The sequence below is a fragment of the Phallusia mammillata genome, chromosome 4 (genome assembly GCF_965637545.1).
Source record: "Phallusia mammillata chromosome 4, kaPhaMamm4.hap1.1, whole genome shotgun sequence".
NCBI classification, from domain to species: Eukaryota; Metazoa; Chordata; class Ascidiacea; order Phlebobranchia; family Ascidiidae; genus Phallusia; species Phallusia mammillata.
In genome coordinates, this window is record NC_137255.1 from 21952534 (window position 1) to 21979794 (window position 27261).

Genomic DNA, 27261 nt, shown 5'->3' on the forward strand with positions numbered 1-27261 from the left:
GGGGTATTAGATATATAACTGACAGCCTTTAATTTTCAAAGTTTATGTGAAGCATGCAATTTAAATGCCAGTGATAGGTCATATTGTCGGTTTAAAGTGATAGCTATTAGGTGATGTAAATTGACAAATAGGGTTCTCAATGTAGAGGTAGTGTACACTGTGCAGTATTGCCCAATCAGTCTTGTGGCGGCAATACTATTGGCCTTGCGAGGAGTATTAAGCTAATAGTAATATGCAAATTCAAAGATTAATTTGGCTTACACCATTTACCAACTTGGGTCATTTGTGGTATTGTTTATAAACTTTCCATGTTTTTTTGCAGTTAGCGCTTTCGTAGGTTGACATCTGTAGGTAGTTGGTTGACGCGGACTAAGGTGAAAATGGCGCCCAACGCTGGAGCAAGCCAAAACCATGCCCAGCTGGTAAACCAGGATGAGGACACTGGGTTTGGCTGCTCCCTGAATGATTTGCGGACCCTCATGGAATGCAGGGGCTCTGAGGGCATAGAACGGATTACTCGAAACTTCAGTAATGTCCATGGTCTTTGCAAGCAACTGAAGACCTCACCAACTGATGGTAAGTGTCAACTTAACATACTGGTCTTAAACACTTGGTTTGTTGAATGTCATTAAGCAGCTATATATACATATATATATATATTATGCCCAAGTGCGACATTTACCATAGCTGCTATTCACAATTGTACTTAAAATGCTTTGTCATATTTGTAACCTTTTAGTGACTGGCTTGTGGTAATATCAATGGGAATTGATATACTACCAGCTTATGATCCTAATTACATCTGGTTTGAATAATTATAGCTCACTCTGTACCAGCATAAATAATAGATTAGGGCCTAAATAACATGTTTGTCCTATGTGCAGGCTTAACAACCAACCCTGCGGACCTAGAACACAGGAGAAAAGTGTTTGGATCAAATTTAATTCCACCCAAAAAGCCAAAAACATTTCTTGAACTTGTGTGGGAAGCATTACAAGATGTCACATTGATTATTCTTGAAGTTGCAGCCATTATTTCACTCGGACTTTCATTTTACCAAGCTCCAGATGGAGACACAGGTACACAGAGGGAGTGATATTAGACAAAAATAGTGTTAACTTGTACTTTTTGACTCTAAACAGATGTCAACTGTATTTCTTTTATTGAGTTGTTTTATAAAGCCTTACTTTATTTGAAAAAATAAAATGTGTTAGCAAGATGTGGTATACATTGAATCTTTTTTAAACTTTTTTGAAACTTTGAATTACCTTGTTTGCCAATATATTTTGCATTTCCTCAAGCACATATTTCTGTAATTTTTTTATTCATCACATGTTTTTTTAGCTGTCTGTCTGCCAGCCAACTTCCAAGGCACAGGAGGGGAGGCCGGTGAGGGAGCTGCTGGATGGATTGAAGGGGCAGCCATCCTTATATCTGTGATTGTGGTTGTGCTTGTCACAGCGGGCAACGATTACACCAAGGAGAAACAGTTTCGTGGACTCCAAAACAAAATCGAACAGGAACAAAAGTTTGCCACAATTAGGGACGGACAGGTTCTGGAAATCCCTGTTGCTGATATTGTGGTTGGTGACGTCACTCAAGTGAAATACGGTGAGGATTTGTCATTTAATGTTTATGCCCAGCTCTAGTTCTGTAACAGCTAGTGTTTTGAATTTATGTTTATTGTAGACACTTAGTGGTTGTTATACTGTATCAACAAATACTGCATGAAATATTTAGTGATGCACTAACGGTGTAGTCTGCCAATTTTGCTCGTCCAAATCAGCAACTAACTTTGATGCTAAGATCTTGACATAGCAGCTTTGCATTAAAAGTCACATGGAAAAGCCCATGTAGGTCAAATGGTTGTACATTGTATATATATATATCAAATTCTGTGACAGTCATTTAATGCTGGCAGTACACAAACCAATTGAATCGTTTTACATTTCCTATGTCAGTATTTTTATATTTTAGTAGATGACATTGTTTCTACATTGTTGGTCATGTTAGTTATGGGTCCCCTTCCCTGAATCCCCTTCCCAAATTTGATCCTCCTGAAGTTTGACCCCGATTGACCCAGCGGTTCATCCACAGTCCCCCAAACTGTAAAATTTTTAAAATGGCTGTACTGACTAAAGTACAGCATCTTGGTGTTTCATGCTTTGTTGGTTGGTGCAATGTAAGATTTTTTAAAGAATTTTGTATCTTTTTTTCGGATTCACCCATTTTTCACCCTTTAAACCCCGAAATAATCGGTTTTAGTTTTAGGCCAAAAATACAAGCCCTATGGTGCAGAAATATTTAAAAAAATTGACAATTGTTTAAGCAGGGTATTCGTTTAGTATTTAAAATTTTGCCAGTTACCTTTACAACCCATAATATGTGTATGCTATCAGGACTACATGCTGTTAAAAACAGTGTCAAAAGGTCATTAAATGGTCGTTTTTGCGAAACAAAGTTAAGTTAAAAACAGGTTGTTATGTATACCTTTGTAGCAAACGACATTTTTATATATAGTGTCCAATATAACAGTTAAGGCTTTCTAGAAAAATTTGTGTTTAAAGACTGAACTTGAACCACATTATCAAGGTCAAAGCAAGAGATTAAATTGAAAGTATTTTTCCCGTTCTTTTTTTACTGATTTTTTGTAATTGTATGACAATAATGATGCAAAAAAAATACGGACAAAAACTTTTAGTTGATGCTTTGTGAAAAATTTGTCCTTAAGAATCTAAAAATAACCGCAACATAGGTTTACCGTAAATCCGCATAAACACGCGTGTGGGGACCCATTCGTTTTTGCTTGCAAAAACAATCATATGTGTAGATAAAAGTGTGTATAGTATAGTAAATTGGTGAATATCGTATAGAATATATAAAATGGAAGTATATCAGAAGGCCACTTTTCTAGTTATTCGTTACATTTGTATTTTTAACGAATCACATATGTGCATGTTGTATGACATCAAAAAAGCAGTTGATTTAGTGGAATTTGTTAGGATATTCAGTATTTGTCATACAATGTACAATAAAATTACTATTCCCATTTTTTACATTGTTAGGATGTTCAACAACATTTATATATTGCAAATAAAAATGCTATGAAATTTATGTAGGTGACCTACTACCGGCTGATGGAGTGATTATACAAAGCAACGATCTAAAAATAGATGAAAGTTCACTGACTGGTGAATCAGATCATGTGAAAAAAGGAGCTGAGACTGATCCTATTATGCTTGCAGGTACACAGCCCTAAGATTAGAACATCGTGTGACATTTTTTGTGGAACTTGTATATGAATTCATTGTTATTGAAAATACTAAAATTTTGAATTAAAAGCACAGTCGCTGTATTAACGAAAGATTGTACAAAAGATTATTTTTTCCTGTCTGTATGCAGGGACTCATGTGATGGAAGGCAGTGGAAAAATGGTGATTACAGCTGTAGGAGTCAACTCACAAACTGGTATTATATTCTCCCTACTTGGTGCCTCAGAAGGCCATGATGATGGTAAGGACTTCCTAACATGTTTTGGCATTAAAAAGCAGTATTAGTTTTCTTCAAAAAATCATTTCGCTTGCTTGTGTTCTGCTATCATATTTTCATAAATAGGAATACAATACAGTTTGATAGAAATTGCTGTTCACCTCTTGTTAACAAAGCATGTGGACTTATAATATTTTAGGCTTAATAGGTATTGTGTGTGATTCTTTGTTTGTGCTTGCTACCTAATCCAAACTCTCTGACCAACCCGTATAGCTAAACCTTCAAAACCAGCTTCGAAACCAAGCAACAGCAATGGGCAGGGATCTTCACATAATATTGTTCAAGCAGGTAAAAGCATCGTCAGGTGTCAAGTGTCAGTTCATGCATGCCGCAAAATCATCTGTTTTCAGACAGTGATGCATTTTTGAACATATTTTGTAAGACCAGCTTATTGATTTTCTTCATGTTGTTTGACTGACAGACCTCTGTGAATGTGGGTTTTCATTGATTTTGGGTTATGTTTCAGTGTTTACAGCTTTCTTTAAAATGAAGACAAGGCCTTTTATTCCTTGTTATATATCCAGGCTCTTGTTCTATGTTTTTTGACAGAAATGTGGTTTTATGTTAAACTGCACTATCAAATTTATGATTATGGAGATTTTGTTTTGGTATTGTATATGTTGCATGTAGTGTTGTATGTGCAGGTGTTCCTTTTTATGTTGTAATGTCACCTTAGGGGTGCCAGATAAAGATTTTCCTGATTTGCTGAGAACTTTTCAAAAAAATATACCTTTGTTTTAACTATTTTTTGTTAAAAAATGTATGTTTTTCTCTTCTTGTGCTTTCACTTAGCAATTATAACAGCCTTTGCATAGTTTTCAAACAGCAATGTTTTCAGTTTTTTTAGCCATCTATTTTGCCGTTTGCAGAAGCTGGAAACCATGATAGTCGAGCTGACGTCAATGTAAACCATGACCACAATGCCTCACCTGAAAACATCCCTCTCACTGAGTTCAAGGATGGTGAGGAGCCAGGAGAAGAGCAAGGTGAAGAGGGTGATCAACCAAAGAAGAAGAAATCAAGGCGAAAGGAACAATCCGTCCTTCAAACCAAACTCACGAAACTCGCAGTTCAAATTGGATATGTTGGTGAGGTTTTGTTGTCTTTCAAAATAAGAAGATTTCGCGAGTTTATGTTTTTAGCCAGTAAATAGAAGCAATTAGGTTCAAGTCTGGTTGCTTAGCATGCATTAAATGTAGCTGATCTTTTGACAATCTGCCTCAATCTGTTGGTTTTAAACATCAAAATTTTGGTTGATACACGTAGTCTTATAATTAGTTTGTATTGTTAAGCTGGGTTAGGACTGTGCTCAGTAATCATATGTCACAGACATGTTAATAGCGTTATTGCGTTGTGGATAGAGTCCTCATGTTCATTGGCTTTCTTCAACTGTGAATTGCGCGTGCCATGGTTTTCGGTTGCCGTTTAAGCTTATATACACATCCGGTTCTGAAAATATTCCAGCTGTCCATATGGTGAAATTGTTGCACGTCTAACTACGACTGTGCAAAAACGAGTTAGTTAGCATTTATTCTACTTTACTCCGTTTGATATAACAACCTACCCAATACGGAATGTATGTTTTTTGTGTAAAAACGTCAAAAAAGGATTTATTAAAACTTTTACCGTTTATGATAACAAACGACCAAACTACCAATTTTCGTATAATTCAGAAACCGTAAAACCTCAAAAATGACCTGAACGTACACATACAATATTTTATTTTCTTCTTAGGTTTCGCCGTGTCTATTTCCACCGTCATTCTTCTCATTGTACTTTTCTGTGTCGAACTTTTTGGATATAACAGTTTTACCTGGCGTTCCGAGTGCACCTCAGTCTACATTCAGTATTTTGTCAAGTTCTTTATCATCGGAGTCACCGTGCTTGTGGTGGCTGTACCGGAAGGTCTTCCGCTCGCCGTAACCATCTCACTGGCTTTTTCAGTCAAGGTGGGACTATTTTTATGACTTTTCTAACTTTAACATCATACACTGCCACATATAAAAAACACAGATCGATTTGGATGTATAGGGTAGAATTTAGAAGCAATTGAAACTTCCTTATGCAGAGGAAACAGCGGTTTCGCAGTTAGATAGTGGCAACCAATTGTATTTAGATCATTGGATATGGCACAATTTAGTAGTAGCAAACAAGGCATAAATGTGCAGTGGCAGTATATTTTGCGAACAATGCTTATCGTAAGTATAAGCGAAGTTCGTATACCTTCTAGACCAGGCACGCGTGCCGAGGTTGACACGCGAGGTGGTATTCCATGGCACGCCAACCGGTTTGCGTGTTATATTAAAGTAAAAATTTAACCTGTTACACTGCTTGTTTATAGTTTTTATCATAACATTGTCTTAAAATTCAGCCTTAGATGCACAAAATACTCTGCTTTCTCTTTATTATTAATATTTGTTGGCACGAACCAGTATTTTTTGGAAAAACGTTGGCACACGTGGTCATTATATCATGAAAATAACAAGTAAATTGGCACGCGTCGCCTAAAAGGTTTGAGGTTGCCGACCCCTGTTCTAGACGCTGTAAACCCAGTGCATTCGGCACACTCGCGTTAGAAAATATTGCAATGTTTTGACCTTAACAAATTAACGTAGCATCAAGTAAACACACTCTCTAATTGAAGCCTAACGTTCGTGCGTATATTTACTGGTGCATATACCAGAAAATTGTTTGTCTCAGACTACAGGCTTTGACAGAACGACCTTTACAAGGTACATGCGCATGTAACCTTGGCATTATATATCGCAGTAATAACGCCGGTGCAATAACGCCCAATTTCCACGGACGCGACGAAAGCTCTCGTTAATAACTTGCTCAATCCCGGCAATAGTCACAGAGCAAGGCCGACGTGGTAGTTGTGCATTATTGATGCACTTTTATTCAACCACCAGTCTGTGGGCCATGTTCCACGGTCGTTGCTGCGATCTGTTTATGATTTATTAATTCCCATCTACAATTATTCATGTCGTTCACCTGCTAGCGTTGTCGTTAGCAATACAAGCACTACAGCGGCACCGAGCTTGATTTTTTCCCTTTTTTGTGTGCAGAAAATGATGAAAGACAACAACCTGGTACGGCATCTGGACGCCTGCGAAACGATGGGTAATGCCACCGCCATCTGTTCCGACAAAACCGGTAAGATCAAATCGCTTTCTATTAATGGGCTACTTTAAGCTACAAATCTCTATGTATTTTTGAACCTTTGTTATCATGTATTACATACAGCAATACCGGGGTTTAAATTAACAGAATTGGTTAAACAAATGAAGAATTGGTTTTCTTTCGCAACCGGCTGGCGGCTGTAGATTGTAAAATCGATAAATGTCCCCATCTGGCATAGAGGTTATGCAACCAGGTCACCGGGGGTCGACATTGAAATTTGGCAAGATTTATGAACCAAACCGGCATTATAAATAATATTTTAACGGTTTGAAAATGTACACAGGTTACACAGCACGTAAAAAGGTTGACATGACAAAAAATTTATGACAAAAACGTACTTGTAAATTTAAGTCTCCAACAATAAAAAAAAATGTAAAAACAAAGAAATATTGCTTATTTCTAATGAACGTGACCACATCTTTCGTCCTTTTACTAAAGATTTGCATGGAGTGGTGTTTTATTTTTTCAAAAAAGCTTGCTTGCTTAGTACAAACATGTGACCTTAGTTCATTTAACTAACAATCTAAACCTTTGTACGTTTTCAATGCAAAAAAGCACCATTTCTTGATATTCGTGTCATATTAATATAATTTAAGCTGTTCCATTTTTACAATACTAAACTGCTTAAACACAAGTCAGGTGCACTTTTCCGTGAAATCGTTACCGGGTCGTAGTCTGTAATTTCATTCCGTTTTTTTCACATCCCACCCAAACACACATGAATAGCTAATATCTTGTGCTTCCATCCGCATGAACACTTAATCGGATTTTAAATCGAAGCACCAGCTCGTGTTGCAATCGATAATCAAGTTTAATGCCTTGCCGTAAAAAAGCAAATATGTTTGCATTTTCAAGTTTGGCTAATAACTGACAAACCGTCAACTGCTGTTAGGGGGTTGTGTTGTTTGCGTATGCACAGCACGTGAAACAAATTAGCTTTGCTAGTTGCATTATGTGCACCCAACCTGAAAGTCCCTGGGCTACATCGGCAAAATGTGTTAAGGGATTGAACCTGAAAAAGTATATGGGCACAGAATGTATCAGTTTTATCACACATGGTAAAGGTGTTCAAAATCTTGTACAAACCCGAATCGTTTTCATGTTGTTATTTTATGTAGGCACATTGACAACGAACCGTATGACGGCCGTGGAGTGTTATTTAGCCGGACAGCACCACGAAAAGGGATTACCGAAAGCTGATGATCTGCCCACTTCCACAACCAACGTTCTAGTCACTGGAATATCTGTCAACTGTGCATACACGTCGAAAATTCTAGTAAGTGCTATGGTTATTTTGAGGTGACTGAATTTGAAAAGCCCAGAGAGTGGCGAAAAGCGATTTGTTTTGTGCTACGAATCCTTCCTGCATAGTTCGCGGTAACTTAAGGGTTTTTAGGCAACTGACAGTTGCGTTTTGCAGGAACAGTATTTGCACGTCAACAATCACTATATATTTCTTTAACTGTTTGGTTTGTTTTTAAACCCCAATTCATGTGTTATATTTTTTTGCGATTCTTCCAACTGTTTTACCGTTAATAAGAGTGATGGCTCATTTGTATATTTCTAAAAAAACATGTTCTCGATAGCTTTAACAGCTAGTGCCGTGGTTCCTAAACTTTGTGGACGAATGCCTCCTTTAACAATTCAAAACACTTTCATTCCACTCCAATAGACTACATAGTAGATTCTAAACCATACAAAGATCATTTAAAATTAGGTCTTTATGAATGTCACAGTTAATATTTCCATAGCATAAGTGTCTATTTACAAACCACATGTACAAAAATTAAAGTAAATTCCTCCACTTAAACTTTTAAAGTTTTTAAAAATTCCTTACTTGAAAGGAATTCCTCCCCGGTTCGGAACCACTGAGCTAAAGTTTTTTTTTTGGTAAACTAGCCTTCAAACTTATATTTAAGTTAGGGCGGACGAATTTTTCGGTATATTTAAGCTTTCAATGGTGTATAACGACATTCAGTTTTAAGTGAACGGTAAAACCGCTAACAGTTCTCCCAAAATTGCATGGTAACCGGCCGATACCTAACTGGCCTTGTAATTTTGCGCAGCCTCCCGAACAGGAGGGCGGTCAGCCGATGCAAGTTGGAAACAAGACGGAATGTGCCTTGCTTGGTATGGTTCGGGATATTGGGCGGGAATACGAAAGTGTCAGGAAGGAGATTACTGAGGAGAAACTCTTCAAGGTAATTTGCTCGCTTAACCGGCACCTACGCGCGTTGTGTTTTGGATGACTTGCATTCTATGATCCCTTTTTTGTTGAGGTGTCTTGTTAAAGGTTACAATACTTGCGCAAGCTATTTTTCGCTTGATGGATCATGTCTTATGGAGCATTTTTTATGCTTTTTTAAACGAAGGATTAACATTTTTTTAACCGTAGGATTGCTAACGCTTTCAGAATTACTAAAACTTGAAAATATATATTATTGGAATATATTAACTGTTTATGTTCAGTTTTTATCATTTTTTATGATGTGTCTATTTTTGTTCAAATTTTCCTAGTACTTTGCAACGTTAGACAGGTTAAACAAAACGCATGCTCACCACATATGGTCTTTAACAATAGCCGTTTTTTACATGAAATTTCCACTTGATCTCATAGGTTTATATCTCATGCATACCCTTGTACGTTTTTAATTGCCAATTTCCAAATATACTCTGAAGCACCAGTTGCTTCAAAGGAGATAAAAAAACTAAAGCCTCTTGGCAGCGAATCTTAACGACCAGAGCATGCTAAAATCGATTTCCATGCTTGGTCGTTTCGCTTGGGCCCCAAAAACGGGTTACCCTTAATGTTGCCAGCAGCGACTAACTCTATTTGTGGTAAGCCAAGGTCCCGACCCTTGACTGCTGTTTTACGTAACCGTCGCGGCCCCGTCTGAACTGCGCCTGTTGCGTCTCCCTGAGGAATAAACAGCCGTTAAACACAGGTGGCGTTTTTGTGTGTCAAACTATGTAGGGGGTTCGGATATGCGTGTGAAGTGCAGTAACTTCGGTTAATTCAGACCCGTTTGGACCAAAAAAGTGGACCGGATTAGGCAAAGATCCGGATCAACCGATGTCGATTATAGTGCAAGCCTTGCCACATTAAAATCATTTGCACCTCAAGTTTCGACAGAATTAGGCGAAGATCCGGAATAACCGAGGCTTACTGCAGTGATTTTGTGGGCTTGCTCAAATGTTGCAGACAAAAACGTTAAAATACTCAAGGGCGATGTGTGAGGCTGCTTGTGGTAAAAAATAATCTTAAAATTAAGATTTAACACTGCCATTCACACGCGCATTTAGGCATCAAAACATGAAATAAGAATTTAAGCTATGTGCAATGGAAAACGAAAATTTCACATGACACTCTGAAACCTTTCGCTCTTTACAATTGCACTGGGGCACACAGTTTGAGAATCAATGCTATTAAGAAATCACTCCGTTATATCGGAGGCAAGTCAGATTTCACCATAAGTGGGCGTCACCTGTATAAGGCTTCTGAAACAAGAACCTTTTTATCGGTTTTGCGGTGTTAACTTGAGCAGTATCGACTATTGCGTTTCTCTTGACAAGAAACGCCACCGCAAAACCTAAAAAAGAACGCAATTTTGCACATTGAGCAAACCGACTAATTTAAACGCATGTATTTCCAACTAACTTATGTTGTCTGAAATATATATTTTATATTTCGTGGCCTGTATGTTTTATGTTTAAGAGTTGCAGACTTACTGCATAAGCAACTTGCGTTATTCTTTAATATTTAGTAAGGCGAAACATTTTTGGCCAAATATTCGGCTTAAAAATATTTTTGGCCAAATATTCGGCTATTTTTGATGTCGATTGGTTGCGTCACTGCATTCAACAATAGCGGTAATCAACTTTGATGTGTTTTTACCATCTTTATATCGCAGGTCTACACATTCAATTCAGTTCGCAAGTCAATGAGCACGGTCGTTCAGAACGAGGATGGCAGCTACAGACTCTACACTAAGGGCGCTTCTGAAATCGTCTTGAAGAAGTAAGTCTCTTCTATTACCGCCACATCCATTGCCCTTTACCCTTTGCGCCTCGACTAAGGCAAGGCAAGGATCAATATGTCCCTTTGGGATTGCCACCGACAGATGTAAAGCATTTCTTATAGTGGCCCTTTATGATGATTAAATTTCACCAAGGTCGCCAGCACGGTTTAAATACTTAAATCAAGTATGTGCTTTTACTGGTAAAAATATTTATATTTGCAGGTTTCGGGATTCAGTATGTGATCAAATGTTTAGGTTTAACACTGAAATGCAATTTTGTGTTTTAGTTCACGTGCACACAAGTTTCGTTTTATGTGTGTTTACAGGGCTTGAAAACCCTGTTTTCGGTTTTGACGATAGACATAACCACATAACAGTAGTGGTTACTATAATGGACATATGCTATTCTGGTTTGGACCGGGAAAATATCTTTCGTGTAGGTCGAACGTAGACATATAAAAACAAAACAATGGCATGCCATGTAACAGTACAACAATTGAAAAGACATTCTACAGTGTCATGCCCAACTTGATTGACCTCTAACAGGGTTTAAACAGCCAAGTGTTGCCAGTCAACGAATTCCACCGTTTGTCACCAAAGCACGAGTACAGCTTCGTATTGTTACCCAACTTGGTAACAGCAGACGACAGAAAAATCGTTTTTGAATCGGTTTAATCAATATTCATGGACCGTTGTCGATCCTGGCTTTACAAATTTAGTTGCACTGTCAATATACCGATCGTACAAATCGAAACCTACCTTTAGCGAAGTTGAACTAACCCAAAACATAAAACTATTATATCACTGTGTTTGACCGAACAACAGCAAACTTAATCCTCTTTAAACAACTTTACATGTGTGGAAACCCATGCGAGTCTGAAAACAGTGATTATTACGGGACCCAGTATGAAATAAGTGTGGGAATATATTAACTTTTTAAAATAGGTTATAGTGTATGTGCAATGGCTAAATGTGCAAAGCCACCTTTCTAGTTATAATGCAACTTGGCTACAAACAGTATGATGAACATGTTTTGCTGAAGTTTAAAATCCAATTGTATCCTTTTTTCGAACTTAAACTAAATGAATTGTACAAACACGTTGTGCATCACAATTCGGGATTTAAACCGTTAAAACGACTCAGTAGATTCGCATTACTTAGTGTTTTTAAAAAGGGATACAAAATAGATGTGTGTGTTTTTTTGGCATATAAAAAGAACAAAGCAAAAACATTTTTTGATTGCCACCATCCTTCAAACAAGTTATTAGACTCGCTTATATTGGATGATTTTATGAAAGAAATGAACGAGATAGGTGTTTTGCTTGGTTAAGACTTGTTTTACTTAGTTAAGAAAAGTAATAAAAAAATGCTTTTTTGATTGCCATCACCCAACTTAAAATTGCAGTTTTCAAAACGCTCTTCCTTCCAAAGCCCCTCAAAATTCGAATCCCAAACATACTGTATTCCTCTCCTTAGATGCAACAATATCCTGAACGAGCAAGGCGAAGCGATTCGATTTTCGACCGCCGACAAGAACGACATGATTCGCAATGTGATTGAAAAGATGGCCAGCAACGGACTGCGTACGATCGGTCTCGCATACAGGGACTTTCCCGCCGACAGCCCACCCGACTGGGAACAAGAGGGCACTGTCGTGTCCAACTTAACATGTATTGGTATTGCTGGAATCGAAGACCCCGTTAGACCCGAAGTAAGTTGACTGTTTTTTTGTTGAACATTAACTGTTGTTCTCAAAATATTTTTATTTTTCCCTAATGTACTACATGGTAGATGCTAAACCATACAAAGATCATTAAAAAATGGGGCTTTTCAACTTCACAAGTCATATTTCCAGTGCATAAGTGTCCATTACTGAACCAGAATTAAAAGTAAATTTCTCCCCTCAGGTTAGGAACCACTGGTTTATATAGGTAGTGGCGTTCTTTTGATTAGATTAGATGCTTGACTCGTGAAAACATCGATAAACCAAACCCAGAAATAGGAAAACTGCAGCATAGGGCATTTTATGTCAATTATTGCGGTCTTCTCTGTGGCATTTTATACAGATATATGCGAACATTGTTTTAACACAACTAGTTTATGAAAAAGCAGGACATGAAACGTAGTCAATGCGACCCCCGTAAGGCACGGTAAATAGTGAGGTGGCCTTCATAAACGAAAAACTTCCCCATTCCTGCACTAAATGATGGAAGAAATTAGGAAAACTCTTTCATGGAACATTTTTGATCAAATCAAAAATCATCATCACATCACTGCGCTTTTAAGCTGTTACAGACTAATTTATACGTAGATAGAATTCAGTTGTTTAAGCCCTTTTTTTATGTAGTTAAGGTGAATTTAATATATAGTCACGCTTGCAGTTACAAAACGAGACACGAAAACGTCCATTTGAGATATATGACATTTGTGTTTTAATCTAGGTTAAAAAATCAGGCAAAAAATTTGTGTACATTGGGTATGGTCAAGGTGTTGCAGTTTCATAATGGCTACTTTCAATAGTAGAAAAGCAAAATCACTCCTCGGTTAAACTACCATTTGACAAACGTGTTGTTGTTAGTATGTTTCAAAGAAGTTTTAAGCGAAATTCTAATAAAAATGTTTACGTTTGTATATTTTAGTTTTTATGTAACGAATATGCGTGAAAAACACGTCCAAATTCCAATGAAAACCACAGACACAAAATGCCAATCTTCTATTCATCATAACATCGATTTTCGTGCCTACTACTAAAAAATCATTGTCCATTGCTTTTGGAGCTGATCTATTGTTATCATGAGCGACTCTTATTGTTGTCATGTCGTGCATTGTTTCACGTGACAGGTGTGACGCACGACCCACATGTGACGTGAGACACTCTTTCTTACACATATCCGCTTTCTGCTTTGTCACCTGACGTAATACGTTCTCACGTGACAGCATAAGATCCACTATTCTAATATACTTGCTAACTAGTTATGCAATAGTCGGTAATAAAGTGCGTAATCAACTAAGTAAACTGGGCTTTGTAATCAATTTCGAATTTTTCACTTGATTATATGGAGTCAAAAGCCAAAAATCTACATTTTTTAGTTTAAAATGTTGTAAATTTAACTGTATGTATAAACTTTTGCTGCCAGGCATAGTATTGAGTTTATTGGGCTCTTCTTTCAAATGTATTTTTATTCCGACGTTCCGACGTCCTATACAGGTCGTTAACTGTATGTATATTAACTGTATATATTCGAAAAAAAGTTTTTTTGTCTAAACCTTCTAAAAAAATGAAAATTAGTCAACAAATAAATTAATATGGAAATGTCCGTAGTTCGATTATTTTGCGATTTTAAACTCTATTTCGTCTTAGGTGCCGGATGCAATTCGAAAATGCCAGCGTGCAGGAATCACAGTTCGCATGGTTACCGGTGACAACGTGAACACGGCGCGCTCTATCGCGACCAAGTGTGGCATCATCAACCCGACCGAGGACATCCTTGTAATTGACGGCAAAGAGTTTAACAGAAGGATTCGGGATTCCGCGGGAGTGGTAAGCGTCTCTTTTCAACCTTTAGCCTTGACCTTGACTGTTGCAATAGTAAAACGACGTCTCTTGGTGGTTTCATTGTTTAAATTTTTGGAAACCGGTTATAATTGTCATAGTATGTCAGTGAGACACTTGTGCCTACGCCTTGCTGCGCAAAAATGCTCTACTGATTGGCCAATTAGTACCGCGAACTTTGTAGACCTGACCTATTGTATGATTTTTACATGAGTGGGTGGTGTTATCTGTGCGTAGCATTAACGCTTTATATCCTATCCCAGTAATAAATGTGGTCATATATACCTCATAGTACGCCAGGCCTATTAAAGGCGTGTACCGAATCGACGCTTCAGGGCTGATCCCAGTATGAATTTGTTTATCTCATATATACCTATCATAAATCGTTTGCACCTTTGATGTGTTTATAGTGTCATTTTTTCATGACATTTTTTGCTGTGTTAACCTTCCTAATCTAGAAAGCATGCAAAACGTAAATTCCCACACATAACGCTGTGTTTATTGCTTAGCCATTCGTTAATGTGTCAATTCACATTGATTTTAATTCTTAACCCGCCAAAGCGTTCAACCCATTTGACTGATCTGTGTGTTAATATATCCACACCGTCGACTGATTAGAATTTAAGCTTAGGGGCTTTTCATCCATTCTTTCATCAGGCCTTCATCTATTGCAGATCAAACAGCAGAAAATCGATGCAATTTGGCCTCGTTTACGGGTGCTGGCCCGATCTTCGCCTACGGATAAACACACACTGGTAAAGGGAATTATCGACAGCAAAGTGAGCGCTAATCGTGAAGTCGTGGCTGTGACTGGTGATGGAACCAATGACGGACCTGCTCTGAAGAAGGCCGATGTCGGCTTTGCCATGGTTAGTGTCAAGTTTTATCTGGCGAGTTAGGCGTGCCCATGAGTTGTGTATATTCCGCGGCTTGGCGCGGTGCAGTTTTACGACTGTTGTAGACACTGTAGTCCATAAATGTATGTAAAGAATCTAAACAGAGTTGTAAGCGGACCCGAAATTCGAGCATGAACCCGAAAGTATAAGGCCGAAACCCGGTTCGAACCCGAATCCGAACTGTTTTTGGGAAGCCTGTTTAGGCCCGTTTGATTTGAAGGCCTATGATAAAGAAGACATACACAATGTACAGTAATAGACAATGACCTAAACACCACGGTTTTAGGGCTGTTTGATTTTAGATTATGTCCAGCAACTAGCTACTTAGCTAGGTAATTTAGGTTTTAAAAAAATGCGGACCCATATGTGAAGTCAGGCCTGAATCAAACCCGTTTGTCAAAAAAAAAGCCCGAGCCCAAACTCGAGCATATACGCTACCTGAAAAGCTCGGCCCTGAATGAATAAAATGACGTACACCAGGGGCGTGCAACATACGGCCCGCGGGCCACAGTCCGGCCCGCCAAGCTATTTAGTGTGGCCCCCATCAACACACCCAATTTTCCACTAGTTTTTGGTAAATCTCCTAAGTTGGTATACTATACGTAACAAATATAAGCTAAATCAGCGTTTTCAAACCGGTGGATCATACAGAAGTTACAGCAAGTAACCTTCTTCACCGAATGTGACGTAACAATTCCATTTGTCTTAAACAATTATTTTTTTGCGAAAGCCAGTGTTGCGCTAAAACTCTGTATGTTGTAGAAAATAAATTTGATCCTTTTAACCAATATACCGCGGAATTTTGTATGAAATCATCGCCCTACGAAAATAAAAATCTTAATCCCTTGCTATCGACGAACGAAAAGATTAAAACACGCGGTCGTTACGCTTGACTAACGCCAGGCGCCACTAAACAACATATTTGGAAATCAGGAACACGTGATTTGGGTTGTGCTCGATTTATTTATAACTTTTCAATTACGACAGAAAAGGTCTGATTAGGTTACGACAGAAAAGGTCTGATTAGGTTAATAGAGCTCTTCTGGCAAATGTATTTTTATTCTAACGTCTCGACGTCCTATACAGGTCGCCTTCATCAGGGTAAATAACACTGAACGCGCGTAGTACATCAGTGCACGATACATAAAGGGAAAAAAAGAATTAAACGCAAGCATGTCACAACGCAGCAAAAACCCCGCGCGATAATTTCACCTTTATTCGTGTGACAAGTTACAAATAGAATTCAGCAACGTTGCGATGACTGAGCAAAACAAAGGGACAAATTGTATCCACTTGTCTTGGGGAAAAACGTATAAATATTTGATGTAATTCTATAAGAAGACAAGAACATGACCTGCAAGAAAGATAAAGCATGTCTACATAACAAGAGATATATGTCATTACTATGACATGAGTAAATGTAATTTTTGAATTTTATCTATCGTAACCGAAAGGAAAATTGTTTTTGTATTGATATGACCCGAAATATAATGGACATTGACATAAAAACACAACCATTATTCCTTTGTTTTGTTTTTTTCGTTCATTTAATCAGCGTTGATTTGTAGCCTTACGCATATAAATAAACTTAATTTATCCTGAAAACTATTCAAACATTAAGTATAACATGGAAAATGCCAATCCTATTTAAGTTGTTAACGGCCATATTTTTGTATGTTCTAACGCCATTTTTGAAATTCATTTTCCCCATGCATTGAGTTTTAGCATTGTGGTGTTCTATGTGAAGCCGTATTTATTTTTCCGCGACGAAATCGATTGGTCGTGCACAAACGGGACAGAGATATAGTAAATACGTTAGATTTCCGACGTTTTGTCAATTTTACCAGTTTTTTTTCGATGTGCTATGCTTTCAGTAATGGTTTGACCTACATTCTGCAGCAAGGATTTTGCATAAAACCATCGTCCTTAAAACCTTGAAATGAAAATGAAACCAACTGGTTATCGACGTTCGAAAAGGTTGAAAAAGGCGGTCATTCAAGTTACTTTTTAAGCATGTACTTAAGTTCATAAAATAGTCCCTATTCCTGACTCCATATTAATGTACTGGAAGAGCAGTAATCGTTGATACAGTATGCATGGCAGTAATCATTTATTTATCCACATTAACATGTTTGGATACGCCACAACTTTACAATTACTCTCACAGGGCATCGCCGGTACTGATGTAGCCAAGGAGGCTTCCGACATCATCTTGACCGACGACAATTTCACATCGATAGTAAAGGCGGTCAAATGGGGACGTAACGTGTATGACAGCATCGCCAAATTCCTCCAGTTTCAACTCACGGTCAATGTCACTGCAGTGGTGGTCGCATTCTTCGGTGCCTGCATCATCAAGGCAAGTTTATACAATTTCAAGCTACCATAGAGTTGTATGCCAGCTCTTGTATAAAGTTATGAGCATAAAATTTGGCCCGAACCCAAATTCGAAATTTTGGGAAATTGCAGCACGAATGATACCTGAATTAAGTCATTATATTCTGATCAGGCCTTCGTTTGTTTTTGTTCTGGTAAACATTCTAGGGTTTATGGTTATAAAAATAAATACGTGTGTTATTATTTAGTTGTTTTAGCGAAAATTTTAGCTTTCATGATATGTCACTTTTGACAATTACTTAACAAAGTATGTTGAACTTTTTTCATGATATTATTTGTACGGACAAATATATTCTCATAAACTACTATACTTTTACGTATTAACGTCAATTATACTTTTCATATATTATCTTGATAGCATGGCACGGTAAACTACTTCTTTTTCGGCAAGAGCTATGTGCAAAATTGTGCTTAGTTCACTAAAACTTTGTTAAAAATATTTGTCCATAGGTTTTAGGCGACTGGAAGTATATTTCCGTGTAAAACCGTGCATACAGACATTTAATAATGCGCTGCTTTGACGATAATGGATCTTTTCCAACTGGGCCAGTCTATACATAACTGACATAAATTTATTACTGAACGAAAAGCCGTGATTTTTTATCCCGAGTGAATAAGAATTATTCAACTCTGTTTGTTGTAGAGCGGTTTCTAAAAAGCTTTAATGAACCTTTTCGACCTTGATTGGTTTATTGATTAAGAGAAGAAAATAACGTTTTTAAATTTTCCATTGGTAGCTAAATTTTTTGCGGAGGCGCTTGCAACATCATACTAAAATTGCGTTTTATAAGACACTCTTTTCTGGTAACGTAACACTCGGGTTGTAATTTTTTTTATACGTAACAAGCTGCCCTTATTACATAACATTACAGCTGGTTGTGGGTAGAATAGAGGTCAATTTAAGCTTGGTGTCTTTTTTATAGTTTGTGGTGTTGTGAATACGTCTGGTGAGTTGACAATTGCTGACACATATAAACGAAAAAACGCGTTTGCTTTATCGTCGAATACCCTTTTCCAGTTGTCCTTGTATTACGACTTCTAGATGATTTCCAAACTACGAACAACACATGGTTCTGGGACACGTTTCTTACTTGTTAAATATTTCCATTAATATTTACGTTAATTGTAGTGGATAGAAACGGCCGAAATTATTTTATTGCGACGGGCAATTATGCCATGTTTAACTACATAAAACCTATCAGACATATGTAATGCAGACGGGGAAGTTTTTTATCCAATACTCTGAAGGTCATCAAAAATTCAAGTTCAGAAACATAAAACAAGTGTTCTAGGCGGTTTTTAAGCGGGAGGACAAAAAAAGGATTTATATTGTCATCTGTCGATACGCAGCCATACTTACACCACTTTAGGTGCACCCAACACATTACAACAGGCTTAAGAATTGCGCATGTAGCGCAAAAATAGACCCACGGCAGTACTGCTCCCAGTTGATGGATGTCGGCGGTTTGAGTCTTCAATCTTTAATGAAGCAATAAAACAGCGCCCGTCGGACATTTTACGTCACGAGCAGTAACTCCAGCGCAGTAAATCAATATCGATTTTTTCGTCCCCACAGGACAGCCCCCTGAAGGCGGTACAAATGCTCTGGGTCAACCTGATTATGGACACGCTCGCCTCTCTAGCGCTCTCTACCGAACAGCCCACCGACGCCTTGCTGCTAAGGAAACCGTACGGACGTAACAAGGCCCTTATTTCACGCACAATGACTAAGAATATTCTCGGACATGCCGTATACCAACTTATCGTTATTTTTGTTCTTCTCTTCGCAGGTGAGTTTGATTTAAAAATTATCTGTTTAATGAAATCTCCTTTCAAGTAAAACAACTGCGGTCATTAAAATAAAAAACACAGCGACAGATTTAGTGGTTTTTACACTGAATTTTCTTGAACTAGGTGGCGTGTTAGATTTTGATATAGTTTTTGATTTTACCCTACAACTACAAAAATGTACGTGTGACTTGAAAAGTATCTGTAAACAGTAAAATGTTTTGCTTAGCCTAATTTTGGGTATTTGTTTTTTCCATTTACACAATTTAAAAGAAGTGAAATTGCAAAACAATTTAAAAGAAAGTGAAATAGTCCAAACATTTTTTGACTTTCTGGTCGAGGGTAAAAAGGTCATAAACTAATTTCTCAATAAACTTTACAAATTTCCCATCAATGTGGCACAAAATCTGTCATCGTAAATAGCAAATGCCAACGCAATGAGTATATAATTCACTCAGGGTGCATTGCAGCATATTTCTTTTTGCACTTTGTACCGCTATTAATAGATCGACTTCCTTTTCGAAATGTCGCTCTGCTGCTGATATCTGCCAGGAAATACAGAAAGGTTATAGTTAAGCTGACAAAGGATGAGCATTATAACCTAACCCGTCTGTCGGACTATTATCATCTGCTGCGACTTGCGTTTGCATATATCGAACATTTACAATCTAGAGTTTGGCCTTATGTAGGGTACCTCCATGTTGCATTTAAGTTGAGTCTTACCACTATTTTGGTTGAAAATCGACCGATTATGCTTTTTCGGACGTGTTTTGGCTAGTTAAGTGCGTCAAATCAACTGACCAATTATAACGTGATAATGTGACTATAACCACTTTATGTACTAAACACAATCAACGCTGTGTGCAAAGTATATGTTTTCCGTTTAGCCTAATATTAAAGTTGTTTCGGTCTATCACAAACACGGTTATACTTGCATCAATAACAAACCAAAACGATTCTAAAGATCTGTATATTCCTAGCATTTTGCCGCTTATTTGGTTTGGGCCAAACGTTTTTTAAATAGGTACACGAACGGTTCAATGGTGCCACAAAATTACGGATGCTATTAATACCAACATCTTTCGTTTCTAGAAAAAAACTGCACAAATTTGCACTAATACAGATTAAGGCAGTAATGAAACATTAAAAACTTATATGTTTTGTCACAGGCGACGTAAAAAATACCTTCTAAAAAGATTCATGGCCTTTTCGCCAATGCTCGGTTTTGGCCCAACTTTTTTAATTTAGCACTTTAAAAAGTTCAAGGCTGATAACGTATACTGGTATACTAACAACTTTATCCTGAAATCGCACATAAATTTTCCTTACTATAGATTACGACACTAATGCTGCAATCAATTTTTTAGGCTTAACGCTCGTATTTTTTGTCACAGGCGACGTGTTGTTCGACATCGACAGCGGCCGTGTCCAGGGTTTACACTCCGCTCCCACTCAACATTTTACTATTATTTTCAACACCTTCGTGCTTATGCAAATCTTCAACGAGATTAACGCCCGCAAGATTCACGGGGAACGGGACGTATTTAGCGGGATCTTTACGAACCCAATCTTCTGCAGTATTTTGATCGGAACCTTAGTTCTCCAGGTATGTCGTTTATAACACTGACTGTAGTTCTTACTTGCTACATTTTTTTGTCAAGCAACCAAACGGCTTTCGTACATGCATGTTTCGTTTAACTTAACAGATATAGCATAAGGTTTTTGTATTACCTTACAGTTTAATTTGTTTTACAAACCAACAGATAAACTTTTTTCGGGTTTGAACTTGTGTTTTGGTTAACCTATTTGCAGTTTAAATACTGTATTAATCTTTAAAATCAGTAATTTAAGATAAAAACCGAGAATGCTCTATTTTTGTATGTTTATGAATAGCGGTTGATAACTTGAGTACTTCAAGGCAGTTCTAATGTCCCGCATTTAACAAACACATACATATGAGCAGCTGTATACGTTGACATTGTAGTTCTGTTTAGTTTTGGTTTTTACATACATTTTGTTTTTGTCTTTAAGATTCTTATCGTGGAGTTGGGGGGTCAAGCCTTCACCACTACATCACTCACTTTATCACAATGGCTCTGGTGCATCTTCCTGGGAATGTTTGAACTTGTCTGGGGTCAAGTTGTCTCCTCTATTCCAAATAAAGTACTGCCTAAATTCTTGGCCGTAAGTTCTGTTTTTTTTATGAATTTTTTGCGGGCTGTTTAAAATAATGTCTCTTCAAGAAATGATTTAATGGATGCAAAATCTTACTTTGTTAACCTTGTTAAGTAAGGCAGTCAATTTTAATACATTAAAATTTGATTTAGATAATATTAATGCGATTTGCGTTTAGGATATTTTTCCTGACGTTTTGTGGACCGACTGGTCCAGTTTTGTAGTTTTTGACAGACTACATTAAAGTACCTTAGTCCAACCTATTCTAATTTGCATTAAAAAGCCTAAAAGTATAGTTTCACTGTTTTCGTATAGTTTTATAAAGTTATGCAAAAGTTCCACCTGGGTCTCTTTACCTTTTGTTTTAACAATTGTTCAGTTATTCTTCAGTCCGGCAAATCGGAATTAGTGAAAGAAACTGATAAAAGTAGAAATCAACTGATTTAAGAGTCAACGAAAAAATGCATTTTGTGACAAAGTTTTTTAAAAAATTGGGAAACTGTTGTACTGTGTTGTCGCTCTATCACATGTTCGTGTACTTTTTGCAGTTCGGCAAATAAAAAACAGGAAAAGAAATTGATAAAAGTAGAATTGAACTGAATTAAAAGTCATTTGTGGTAACGTTATGCAAAAATTGGAGAACTGGTGTTCTGTGCGCTCGCTCTTACACGTGTTCATGTATTTTTTCCAGTTCGGCAAATCAAAGGCAGTGGAAGAAACTGACGGCTCTGGCGAAGATGAGAATGACGAGGTTCCAGATCTTTCTGACCAGAGTTTGAGACGCGGACAGATCTTATGGTTCCGCGGTCTTAACAGGATTCAACAACAGGTGTGCCCTACAGCTTCAACATGTCGTCTGCTTGTAGTTACCTTATCATACCGTATATCAAAGACCCAATACTATATATACTTCCCGTTGCAGTCCCTTAGATACACATAAATCTGTGCAAACAGACGATTTAATCTCTGATATAAGCATATGGCTTGCTGGAAACTTAAAAAAAAACGTAGAAAAGTTCTATCGTCCCGCCTTTCGGAAAAGAAACCTAAACGTTTTTGCTGCAATCAGTGCATACCTATAAGATCTCATTAGTGCAGCTGGTAACAAGACATGTATTAACTCGATACTTTTATAAACGCCTTTAACTTTAGAGGTTTTAGGCATTGCCAAGTGTAGTTTAAGTTAGTCTGAAAACCAGTAGACATGTATCAAAAAATCAATAGTAATTAGTCACAAGTAAGAGAAAAGTCTCAGTGCCTAAACAGACATGAATTAAACTGACCTTAGCGACAATCACAAGATGATCAGACTTAAATAGCTTTTAAGGTGTTAGATTATGTAGAGATCAGACAGTGAAGTCCTTAAGGTCAGACAGTGTAGAAAACTCGAGATTGTTACTTCAGATTCGCAACAAGCAAGATCAGAGTGTGCATTATCGTTCCCTAATGGATCTAAGCGAGAAACGCAAGTCGATGGCTCCTGCTCTATTGGCACGTCACTCCTCACACCAACACGCGCACCTTCAGCCCGGCCCCTCTGCTGCAACGAGCAACAAGCGCTCGGCTGCAGTCGCGTGGAAGTAGGGGGTGTGTCAAGGGCGTGGTCTGCAGTGTATATTTGTAACGCAGTTAAGGTAGGAAGTCAGATTTGTTCTTTTATAAAGCTAACGTACCTTGAGTCTAAGTTTGTTTTACCTTGATATACAGAAGTGTATTACATTTAAAGTTTTACAAAAAGCCACAGAAAAGTGTAGTTTGGGCAGTAAGTGGGGTTTACACTTTTACAACAAAATAGTTTATAGTTTCTAAAAATAGTTTTTAGTTTCTAGACTTTATAATGTTTTCCCACAGATTAAACACAAAAATAATACTATTTTACGATACACTTTTAAAAGTTGTTGATCATTTTTTGCGTAACATTATCATACCGGTGTTATGTTATCAGATTATATTGGACTACTTTTATTAAGTGTAAATATTAAGTACATGTCCCACTTTATTTGTTGTTCATTTTAACTCACGGTAATACAAGTACTAGAAGTTGTTAAATGTCGAATCCATTTATTTGCTGTCTACGTCTGTGTACTGCACAAATACTTGTTTAACAAGCTGTACATATGAGCACTTCCATCCGTTATATGTAGAGTTAACATTAGCAAGCCTTGTTAAGTCTCTAAAGCAGTGGTTCTCAACCTGTACCAGCACTAGTGATACGTCTTAAGGGGGCTTTTGAGGTGGTACGTGAAATACGACTTAACTGACCCAACTGATCAGCCCTGGGTCGTGGGTTGGGGGAAAACTCATGTCTTTGACATTATTTTGGAATTGCTAACCTTGTTAGTTTTTTTGAAAATATACTGTCGTAGTCAAGAAGAACATGTCTATATCTTGGCCTACCCATTAAAACAGGGTTTTGGTGGTACGCTACCAGTACAAGGTTGAGAACCACTGCTCTAAAGCGAATGCGTTGACCCATATGACATGTTTATCAAAAGTGTTGTGTATGTGTATAGCCCTAAGGTGGGGCCTGACTGTATAACCTGGCCCACTTCTATAACCTAGTCTTGCTTGGTGCCAACAGATAAGCGTGGTCGAAGCCTTTCAGGAATCCACCAAGCGTCGTCAGTCTTCTACGTCTGCGTTTGACGATGTAATTAAGTAGACCCGTCTTTTCCTGTTGCGTTTTTTGTCCTTCCACCCCACCCTCACCAACTCTCCTTCTCCCGTGGTGTGCTCCGTCCCCAACTTTGTGGCTTGCAACTAGAGTTGGTGCTTGCAGAGTAAAGTGTGAAAAAAACGGGGACGTGCTTTTTTTCTTCATCTTACGCTGCATCCCTATCTTCACGTTACCATTTCTTCTACAGACCATTACCTGTTCTTAACATTGATGCTTGATACCACACACCACACTTATAGATATTACCCTGTTTCATCTTCCTATACCCAAAGTCTGCATAGAACTCAAGTTGTCCAACCTGTTGTTACGACAGAGTTTGGCCTCATAGCCGCACTTTTGTGTCCAAAATAACACAGCGCGTTAATGGAAAGAAGCATAAAGTGTCTGATTTTAACGAACTAGAGAGCTTTAACGCGAATTTCATTGGCTAAATTGTTAAAACTCAGAAGTTCTATTTAATTTGGCCAACCAAATTCGCATTAAGCTCTCAAGTTCGCAAAATTTACACAATTTATGTATTTTGTCCTATTCCCGTTGTTATTTTGGGCTCAAAATGTCGCCCGTCGTCTTTTACAATCAAATTGTCAATCGTCTTTGCGTAACAATGGGTTTGACAACTTGTGTCTTATATAGACTTTGCTTCTACCCATCCAGTTGTCCTGCATCTTCTTTGCCTGAATCACTCCACCTCGTATCCGTAGACGAATTGAAATTCACCCACCATACAGAATGACAATTTGATTGTAGTAGCGCATGATTTTCACCCTTTCACTCCAATCAACAATCTTTGTACCGATTTCAAATCCCCACACAACTTAAAATCGTCAACGGATCAACTTCAAAATCGGGTTATGAGTTTGAGAGTGTTTTTTATAACAAACTAACCTAATATTGATGAAAAACATTTGATTTCATGACAATAGAGTTATTTTTGACACAAGTGGCTTAAACTAACACTAGATTCGCAGCTAATGAAAAACCTATTAGTCTTTTTTTCTTTTTCTCTCGACATGCCTTTTTCTTTTTTCTCTTCTTTGCCACCAGGCGACCGGCTTCTCGCGTCGGTCCACGCGGGCGAGCCGACGATCTGCCAGTTGTTCGACTTCAAGCCCAAGTCCAACACATCGGCCAATAAACAGACAAACTAAAAGTCTTGGCCGAGATGGCCAACTTGAAGAAGACGATATTCCATTCATAGGTAATGGAAACGAATCACGAATTTGCTACAGAAGATAGTTATCATGAATTCTCTCATTCATTTTCCCTTTTTCTTTTTTCTCTCGCATACAACGTTCATGGGGTGTTGTGACGTTTTCCATCTGATTCCGGTGTGTCGTGTTTTGGTGAGAATTTGTGTTCAATTCGCTTGTACGCGTTGATCGAACGACAAGCGCCCCTAAAAAGCGGAAAAGACCAATATCGCGCACCAGATTGCATGGAAAGTTCCCCAGGCGGCAGTTGCAACACGCGCTACCTGGTGGTAAACACGCAAATATGGACCGCAATTCGGATCGAACTATCCGTTGACAATTCAATGCACGTTAGCTGTCCGTATTTGCATGCTGTACGGTGCGCGTTTCCCACTTAAGCCCCTTCGCGTGTTTAACACTATTCACTTTTTTGTTGATACAGATTCGTGTGGTTAACGCCTTCCGCAGTTCACTGTACGAGACCCGGCACTACAAACGCAGTATGAATTCCATTGCTTCCATTCACGACTTCCTACCGCAACAGCAACAACACGATGATGATGATGACGACCAGGATTCTACTCCCGAGCGCCAACCGCTGGCCAATGTGCCCGAGCAGGAACAGGATGCCGCTGTTGCTCAATCACCATCGGTCGCTTGAGGTGCAAATGCCGTCGACAACCTCTTTTCGACGCACAAGAATCGGAGACGCTGCCGCTACCTCCCGAAGAACAACATCCCTCTATGGGGCGACCGTTGGTGAATAATTCAACCGTTGATGATGTGTATTTGTGTGTACGTGTTTTTGATTATTGAAGCTTGTATGGAATTCGGGCCACTAGCAAATTGTCACCCTAGCCTCATTGTGGAAGTCTAAAACAGCTCCTTTGCCATGTGACATCATCCCAGTCGCTGGCCGTTAAGCTCAATGCGCTTAAATGATGACCCGCTAAATACCAAGCTTTCTTTGAAATCAGTCACGGTACGACCTATATGTCATCATCGAATGCCGTTGTCTAGTAACAGAGCGTCAATTGTCAGAAAACGAGTTTATTTGTCGCAGGTGTGTTTGATTTTTTCGTTGCTGAATCCCGGTTCTTGTGATTTTGTCGTCATCCTAATGGGATTACGCCGCTGAGACCGTACGGTCGCGTTGTTATAACTGATTAATTCCTCATATAGTCTGTCGCGTCTTTTCTTCACGTGCGTTTGCCGCAATCGGGCTAGCAATCCTCCCTAGGATGAAACGCACCAGTCGCCGCCGGTTTTAACTTAATTCATCTTGTCTCCAGCGTTATGTCGTGATTTGTTGAAACAATTGTGTCATGCTGTATGCGCACATACCACGCCCAATGCAGTCAAGATTTTGTAGTTGCCGGGTCTTTTCGGACCCAATTCACCCCCTCACCAAGTTATTTTCACCAAGCAACCCCTAGATTCACTGCAGACCACAATGCCCCACCGATGGGGCCCGTGAAGCTTCGTCTGAACTAATGGCCGACGAATCTTAACGGGTACCCCCTTATATTGTACAGTAGCCATCTACAGGTCGTTGTTGTTTTGTGTACGATGTCGTTAGCGCTGTTTCGTTCTTTTTTTAGTTTCACGCTAACAATTCATTTGATTCGTTGCATCTTGTACACTTTTACCAAAATATAACATAACCTTGTTGATATGTGTGTCACAATTCAAAACCTCAGAACATAGCAGCTACAAATAATTTCTTTCGCACTACACATTGCAAAAGCAGTCCAAAATGCTTTTAGCTGGACAAGGCTTATTATACAGCAGGATGTACATTAGCATTGTGTTAGTGGCAAATAATGCTTATTAT

At 38.2% G+C, this 27261-nt stretch overlaps 1 protein-coding gene across 5 annotated transcripts; it reads left to right on the forward strand.

Annotated features, from left to right (window-relative positions):
• Positions 1-302: 302 nt before the first annotated feature.
• On the forward strand, positions 303-27100 carry LOC145224682 (plasma membrane calcium-transporting ATPase 2-like). 5 transcript variants are annotated; one of them, XM_080091233.1, is made up of 23 exons: positions 303-576; positions 885-1079; positions 1345-1611; positions 3120-3245; positions 3403-3513; positions 3763-3837; positions 4419-4637; positions 5284-5498; positions 6618-6705; positions 7851-8008; positions 8799-8933; positions 10644-10750; positions 12228-12462; positions 14113-14292; positions 14979-15173; positions 17368-17559; positions 19174-19387; positions 20780-20991; positions 21417-21569; positions 22252-22389; positions 24142-24210; positions 25282-25435; positions 25870-26037. In XM_080091233.1, exons 1-23 carry the CDS (start codon positions 381-383, stop codon positions 25881-25883), a joined length of 3648 nt encoding a protein of 1215 aa, XP_079947359.1. In that variant the 5' UTR covers positions 303-380; the 3' UTR covers positions 25884-26037. The 5 variants fall into 5 exon arrangements, with proteins under 5 accessions (XP_079947359.1, XP_079947358.1, XP_079947360.1 ...); XM_080091232.1 differs by lacking the exon at positions 25282-25435 and having other exon boundaries at positions 25870-27100; XM_080091234.1 differs by lacking the exons at positions 24142-24210; positions 25282-25435 and having other exon boundaries at positions 25870-27100.
• Positions 27101-27261: the final 161 nt, after the last annotated feature.

Coding starts and splice junctions, on each gene's coding strand:
- LOC145224682 (XM_080091232.1), top strand. CDS start 381: ATGGCGCCCAACGCTGGAGCAAGCCAAAACCATGCCCAGCTGGTAAAC. Junction 577..884: donor GAAGACCTCACCAACTGATG/GTAAGTGTCAAC, acceptor TCCTATGTGCAG/GCTTAACAACCAACCCTGCG. Junction 1,612..3,119: donor CGTCACTCAAGTGAAATACG/GTGAGGATTTGT, acceptor AAATTTATGTAG/GTGACCTACTACCGGCTGAT.